This window comes from Manis javanica, chromosome 15, assembly GCF_040802235.1.
Source record: "Manis javanica isolate MJ-LG chromosome 15, MJ_LKY, whole genome shotgun sequence".
In the NCBI taxonomy this organism is placed as follows: domain Eukaryota; kingdom Metazoa; phylum Chordata; class Mammalia; order Pholidota; family Manidae; genus Manis; species Manis javanica.
The window spans coordinates 47393921-47402026 of record NC_133170.1 but is presented as its reverse complement, the minus strand read 5'-3'; the positions used below and the strand labels follow the sequence as shown (position 1 = coordinate 47402026).

Sequence of the window (8106 nt, the reverse complement as noted above, 5' to 3'; positions counted from 1 at the left end):
AAGTGGAATGAATACAGCAGTGTTAGGTGGTGGTTTTAATATTGTTTATTAGCACAGTAACAAATGCAGACTTAAGTAGTCCACAACATAACCAATCCACTGAGCAACTCCTATTCCACGCCTTACAATTAACAGCTTAAGGTATTTTACTACAGGTTTTCACAAGTCCTGATTCAAAACTCTAATCTTTCCACAATAAAGTAGATTGGCATATAAAATAAAATACGTAATACATTTCCTACATGGTGTTTTACAGCCACGTGTCGATTTTATATATATGAGATGACAGTTTCTAAAAACTGGTATCAATGTTCCCTTCCAAGAAAGGAAACACAAATTCCAATTTTTTAAAACAAAAAGATGTGTAGTCTTCGAAGGATTTTACATAAATGGCCATGTGTTTAATCTGTACAAAATTAAGCTGTTTTAAGTTTACAGACTACAAGCAACTGAACCCAAATGTCTATTCCTTTCTGTACTACATTTCAGCTAATAAAGCAGAACTAATGACAGTTTTAAAAGTTGCTATTACCAATTCTGTCTACTGTAGCAAGATACCTTAAGTTACAACAAAATCTTAGGAAATAAGACTGAATAATATCTGTTATAGAAATACCCTACTCTTTACCAACTCCCACCCTCCCCCACAAAATCATATAAGCAGCTCTCTCTGTGACAGACAAATAAGAATTGTGAAAACTCAATTTATGTAGCGTATCTCTTGGTCCACTGTCTGGCCATTCGGTCATGTTCTGCTCTGTTGGTCATATACTGAGTAGCAATACTTCCTACCAAGGGGTCGGCTGGAAGAAAAAAAAATATAGATTACTTTGGAGAAAGAAAAAGAACATTTTAAATGTCAGCAAATAAATTAGTGACAGCTTGGGAAGAAATGTGCAAAGTATTTGTAATCAAAATCATCTTTGAAATACCATTCTACCATTCTAGTTACTTTTTCCTTCTGGACTTTAAAAAAACAGCATGCAGGGGAAAGTAATTCTTATCAAAGAATGCTCAGGCTTTAGTAGGCTTTAGTACTGGTCTGGTTTTATCTCTTTAGTTCATTCCATTTTTCTCCCAACCACCACCACCCAACTGGACGTGTTTTTGCTCTTAGGTGTGTTAAGCTAAGTTCAATAGAAATGCTAATGTCCAAGGCTCCAGACTACAGTGAACATTCAGCTGTGCTCACATGACCTTTCGCTCTATGGCACCAACTATGACACTGAAGTCCTTGGGCTGTTGCATTATAACAGTTACATAGGAAGAGCCAGGTCAGAACCTGGACCTCCAATTACATACAGTGTTTCTCTGAAACCTAAATAAAAGCTTTAATAATTTATTTTTGATTTACCTAGGAAAAATCAAGAGTCTGGTAATCAATCACTAAGTATTTACCAAACAAGTGTCACTTTCAGAGCTGACCACCCCCTCAGCACCCAGCTATTATGGGACAAGAGCTCAGTGAACCAACAGGCATGGGTAAGGTTAGACAGGCAGATGATCCGACATTTGTAAGTAGGTGGTTTGTTTTAAGAGAACTGTATGAGAAATATGCAAAAGGAAGGAGAATGAGAAGCTTATATGTCTTCAGTTTAAAACACACTTTGTTCCTACAATATATCAATTAATGGAGAAGTTACATTTTTCAACTAGATTGAACTTATCTTGATTAAAACTTTCTTTTTAAAAAGCTTTTAAGTTTTTGTCCTTTGAAAGCTCTGACAAAAATAAAATTTGTACCTTTAGAATATATGTAGAAAACAAGTGTTTATCAGGTGTGAAATAATAAAAGAATTATAACCTTACCAGGATTACAGTCTGTAAGAAGTGAGCAGATAGAAAGGAGGACTTTAGAAATGGTTAGTGCTGGACTCCAGTTATCTTTCAATATATCCAAGCAAATAACCCCTTGACTGTTAATATTACAATGATAGATTCTTGTCCGAAATGTAACCTAAAAAAAAAAGTGTTAAAACAAAATTTAAACAGCAAACAATGAAATTCTGAACTGAATTACCTTTTCAGTTGCATGACCCTAATCAACAACTTCTAAAGAAACAGACATTTAGTTTTTTTAAAAGGTGAATAAAGTTAAGTTTAACCAAAGCTGATGAGAGGTTAAGAGAGTAATAAATTTATACCAATGAACAGTTTCTAGCCTCAATCTCAGGGACTGTAGATTTCATTTAAAAGGTAATACCTACCAACAAAAAGCATGGTAACTTCAATATTTCTCGAATTCATCTTTAGCAGTTTCAATGTTTCAAATATTTTTCTAACATTTCCAATTTTGAGTAGCTAATTGTTTGCTGACCTCTTGTGTTAGCTGGTAGTACTACAGGCTTTGAGGTAAGCTTCAGAATAATGAACTCATATGGGTACAAGACAATTAAGCTGTCAAAAAATTTTAAAGATGAGATTTGTTTCTGCTTTTTCTGACCTTTACATCAGATCCTGCAGCTATTCTGTGTACCTAAATCACAGAACTCACTAAAGCGTAGTCTTGCGAGGCGAGGAGCCAGAAACTGTAAGGACCACAGCATTAGATAAATCAACCCAAGGCGCATGAACATGGGTCATTTTGTTTGGTCTCCTGACGTTAGTGAACACAGTGAATCATTCCAAAGTAAAAATAACCTATAACTTTATCACCTTTCTTCTTAATGAGACTTTCAATCACCTCTTGCTGCTGTTATTGTACCTGCATGTGGCAGTCTACCCCACACCCAAGGGAAGGTCTTTCCTTCTGACAGTGCCTGAGAATCACAGATTGCTGCGTGTCACAGGAGATGGGTGACTGAGGCAGCTCCCATCTCTCCTACAGGAGAAAACCAAAGCCTGGAGGTCAGGATCGGAACGAGACCCAAAGATGACAAGGAGCAGAATCCCGGGCCTCGGTAGGACACTGATCCTCTCATCGTCTCAGGGCATGGATATTTTGACACCATTTTCAACTCCTCAAAAACTTCTTGAGTGGAAAATAGGGAATTAATTCTGGGTTGCTGACTATGTTGTTATAGCAGGAATTTTAAAGGCCACCAAACGAACAGGTACTATGACTAGAAATGGGCTCTGCCAAACGAGGCAAAGACAGCCCCAAGAAGTGTTGTGTCCGTTCAGATGTACTTAAAGATTCATTAAGGTAATAGAAATCTACTTTTTATGATTAAAAACTCTATTTTGAAAGCTTCAGTGGTCTCTTATGGAAATATATAACTTTTAGTACTGATGAGGGCAATTTCTTACCTTTGGAGGTTTGAAGGGATACTCAGGCGTAAAAGTGATATCAAGGAAGAACACACCACCCTCGTACACGGATCCTGGGGGCCCGAGGATGGTCGATCTCCACTCATAGATGTTATCACCTTTGGGACCAGCACTGTAAAATAATACATCAACAGGAAGTAGAGGTGGCACCACCCCAATTTTTACAGTGTATCAAGGGAAAAAGATCACCTCTCATCTCCCTTTTTGTTTGATGTGTGGATTCCACAAAACACAAGTCATCTTTCAGATGCAGTCTGATGCAGGACTGCACTAAACCCGCCAGCCTCTGGTCAGGTCAACTGGAATAGTAAAGAACACTGAAAGCCTGCTTTGCTGTGAATAAGCAAAAACTCTTCAGTCCTGAAACCTCTCCTGGACACATCTTAAGAAAATGTAAACAGAACTTTGAAAAGACCTTTTTCAGCACGCAGAACTGTGGTGAATCAGTGACGAGTTACAGCAGTTTTTGAATTTCTGATGACCATCTTAAGCTCAAAAGTTTCATTTCTGACCACTGAGTGGGGCTTTTCTTTCTTGCTCTTGCATCTCCACAGTCTTACCCTAAAACCAGTTCAAAAGACTGCAGGGCTCAGCATTATATATGGCGCTGGGCATGGGAAGAGGAGAAAGTTCTCTGAATACTGTAACCTGGGGTGCTGAGCTGCCCCTTCCCTGTTCAGTCACTGTGCTGTACACCTAGTTGTACCGTGACACCCTCCCAAAGCACTGTGCTGGCTTTCGAGTGCTCTCTATTCAAGTACGTCCACGGAACAAAAATATTTACCCTTCAGCTCCAAGACCTATGAAGAGCTTAATAAACCTACCCAAATAAGTATAGTACTTAGGTAATGACTGAGAAGAGAAAAAATGATTAAAGTTTGGGAAATGTCTTGGTTATGAATTTTAAAAGACCTTCCCTCAACCCTAGTATGGCGACAACGGGCTAATGGTAAACAGTGGTTAACACGTTTTTATCTCTGATTGCTCAAACCTATTGACAGCTGCTTCAAGGACAATGTCTTAGCAAACAAAAAGGCCTTTACCTGGAGAGACTTGTATATATCCCAATTAATACACAGAGTAATTTCTACAGAGCAGGGAAAATTGCTCTTTTAAATAAATTTACGTTTAGTGAATTCACTCAAGGACTTAACACCCATGTACTGGGCAGAGTGCTAAATGTCAGGGGTATTGAAAATGAACAAGGCAAAAACTTGTCTTTCAAGATATCCTTTGTTAATCAGTTAACAATGAAGATCAATTCCTTCTTTCAAGGGGATGGGAGAGGAAAGGGGAAAAAAAACCCACCTACACGTGGCACTATACTTTCCTCAAACCCACCACTGATTTTTTTTTCTTTCTTTCCATCTGGGATTTGGAGTGGGAGACTCAACAGAAACACAGGGTACAGCTTACAAAGAAAAGTAGGAAGTTGGGGAAGAAAACATGATGTGGCAAAGGAGGGAGAAAATACAGACAGAAGCACTGGGACTAACAGGAAGAATGGGCCCCCACAGGCCAGAAGGCAGGAGGAGCTCAGTGGTGACAGGAGCACTTACTAGCTGTGTGACCTTGATCAAGTTACTCAACCTAAACCATATAACTCAGAGGGCTGTTTTGAGAATTAAATAGAAGAGGGTGGGAGGAATCTCGGCAGAGCAACAGACCCTCACTTGCCCATTAAACAGTAGTGATCACTACTAATTTTCCCTCTGGTTCAAACAGTATATATAGTCCTTTAATATCTCCTTGTGATGAGTATTCCCAAGAACTATTTTAGATTGGAGATGACAGACTGATGCAGAGAGAAATTTTTTAATTAACATTTTCTGTAATAGGAAGTCACACTTAGGTGCAGAGGCCATCTTTGAGTTAAAAAAAAAACAAAAACAAAGACTTCCTGCCTTTGGCTGCCATTTGGCTGTGATTTTCACAAGCTGGGATGCAGGGAGAGCTAATCAGCCCTCGCCCCCAGGAACATGCAGAAACCTCTCCAGTGAAAGATACGACCCTGATTACTGCTTCCTATCCTGAGGTTAGACTGGTCCTTGGCTTTCTGAAGTCGGCCTATATGTTTGCATGTAGCATGTGTACTCAGAAAAGCTTGCAGACACTGGCTGATAGGACATCTGTTTACCAGACTGGAGTTAATGGAAAAGTGGACTTAGTAGGTGAAGACAACACTAACACAAGGGTTGCAGCTAAAAAGATGAACTATATCCTCTTTAGTTCCTGAGACCTAAGACTTAAAGCAAAGGACAATCATCCATCTGAAATCCCTTTACAGATAAGGAACCAAGGCCAGAGGAGAAGCCAGGCTATCTAAAACCCAGTCCTGCAGCGTCCCAACCCGCCTCCTGAAGCATCAGCAATCAGGAGTCACGCCGTCTTCCTTGCAGTCAGCTTGGGGAGGCCAAATAAGAGACCCAGGAAAAACCAAAAGTCAAGTCAGGCTAACCCTAGTTGAACTTAGATTCCTGGCCCCTCATCCCAGGACTACTGAGTTCAGAATATCCAGAGGGGGACCCAAGAATCTATATACTTTAAACAGCTCCCTGAGTGATTTTTAAGCAGGTGATTTACATTTGGGAGCCACTGATACAGGTTACTGGAAGTAGGACAGCAGTTTAGCCCATGCCCATAAGCTTTTAACATTTTACAGCCTGTCATCTATGATACAACTAGACATCAGAATCATGATTGCAACTTGTTTGTGATCTGCTTTCAGTTTGAGTGTAAACTTCTGAAAGTTCAGGAAAAAAGTATAGAGAAAGGGAGTTTAAGAATCAAGTATACAATATAAACATAACTATTGGAAGAACAAGAAAAAATGGATGTACCACACTTCTGTTAACCTTCAAAGATGGAGAATAAAGGTGGGATGTAATAAAAATAATACTAAGTGAAATAAAATCAAATATAGTTGAAATCATAAGGCACAAAACAGTCAACTGCATGGATCCCTACTCTGTGGGTCCTCAACCAGGGGTCCTGGGGATCACTGTGAGAGGCCAGAGAACCCACTGGAAAGACTAAGCAAGCATCACTGCCTGAATAAAAACCTTAGATACCCTAAAGCTGTTCCTGGGAGAATTCATGTGGCTTTTTGTCTCATGAACTTTCTTAATCAGAAAAAAACCAAAGATTATGCTATTGGGGCATGTGAAACATTTGTCTCCCCGCTCCATCCCCCACCACGTTCTCCCTGGACGAGTTAGGACGCTACTAGGTCTCGAAGATGCACAGACAAATTCACGTGGGGAGCAGGGAGGGAGAGATGGGAGCAAAAGCTCACAGCTCTCGGAAAGCCACAGTGAGGGGGACCAGGGAACAGGAGAATCGGGACTGACGCCGCTGGGGAGGAGCTGTCAAGCACCCCACCCATCTCCCTCTAAAATAACTGGCAGGTTTACCCTTAGGTCAGCGCATGCTTTTACCAGCCTTCTGTCCCCTCCCTTTATTAGAAGATACTTTCTGGTTCCACAATAAGAAATACAACTTCAGTTTCAAACACTGGTTGAAGTATACTTTAGAGTGGCATATTAATCTAAATGATTAGGAAGTGTGGAAACTTCTGAATTGGGAAAAGAGAGTTAGAATGTAAGGTATTAAGGAAACATGGGGACAAAAAAATACATGTCACTGAGGGCTGTAAAACACAGAGAACACAAGTAGTGGTTCTACTGCATCTTACTATGCTGATGGACAGTGACTGTAATGGGGTATGTGGGGGGGACTTGATGATGGGGGGAGTCTAGTAACCATAATGTTGCTCATGTAATTGTAGATTAATGATACAAAAAAAACAAACCAAAAACAACAACAAAAAACATATCCCTGTGTGAAGATGTTAAAACCTCACTGTGATTAGACTTTGCATGAGGCTGAAACAGAGCAGGCAAAGAGACCATGCCTTTACCTTTCAGTTTTGTTAAAACAGATTTAAGATTTCTTTGTAACAAAAACAGTTCAAAATAAAAGTATACATAGAACTTTTATACAAGGCAAAGAACTAAGAATTATGCCCTTAACTCATTTTTTTTCCTTCTAGTCAAAATAAATACACCTGTGGCAAACATCTTAAGAAAAATAATAGCCATTTTCTTCTTTTGACACAATTATTTTCTCCTTTCTATAATGGCTTCCAACTTCATACAGATGCATTAACACTGGGAGCAGGGACGGCCATGAGCTACAATGCTCCTGATTTCAGTGCAGCAAGGTCTGTCTGTTGACTGATGGGCACCATCTCCAGTAAGTAAAACTTTTAAAAATAAGTATGTTGTAACAAGTAGTGTCACCTCTAACAGCCTTTCCCACAATCCAAGAGACCCATCTTCTCTCCAGTGACCACAGGTCACAGTCCTTATGCCTCATCAATATTACATTGGGATTATACAAAGCAAAGAACTATCAATTGGCAGTTTCGCTTGACATGGTTTTAAAGAGAATTTGAACAGTATAAAATGTACTCTATAGACTTCACTTAATTCTAAGAATAAAACCAATTTCAGAAACTATTGCGAGAGTAGTCTTACTAGAATTTGATGTGCTCTCCAGATTGACTTAAAAATTTCCAAGATAACCACATACACTGTTTAAGCTTCATTTATTTTGCTTTTAAATTCATGTTTTGCGAGTCCTCCCCAATTCCCATCCTCAATACTAACTTATCACAGACTATTCTACTGTTCTTCCATGTCAACATTCAAGTTAGAAACCGAAGTTACATCTCAATTTTCAAGTGGTATCACTGATTTCTTACAAAGAACATCCTGGAAGCTAGGTGAACATCATAATCAGTGTTTAAAAATACTTTATCTGATCAACTTTTAG

General features: G+C 39.3%; 1 protein-coding gene across 2 annotated transcripts in view; it reads right to left on the bottom strand.

Moving 5' to 3' along the window:
• Positions 1–30: 30 nt before the first annotated feature.
• The window catches only part of UBE2E1 (ubiquitin conjugating enzyme E2 E1), a 94706-nt gene continuing 86630 nt past the window's right edge, over positions 31–8106 (bottom strand). Inside the window, exons 4-6 of one of the 2 annotated variants that reach the window (XM_037008577.2) lie at positions 3250–3382; positions 1810–1957; positions 31–803 (exon numbers count right to left, since the gene is read on the bottom strand). In XM_037008577.2, coding sequence (XP_036864472.1) covers positions 706–803; positions 1810–1957; positions 3250–3382 — 379 coding nt within the window. In that variant the 3' untranslated portion in view covers positions 31–705. The remainder of the gene's footprint in view (positions 804–1809; positions 1958–3249; positions 3383–8106) is intronic. The other variant, XM_073223253.1, reaches the window with a different exon arrangement.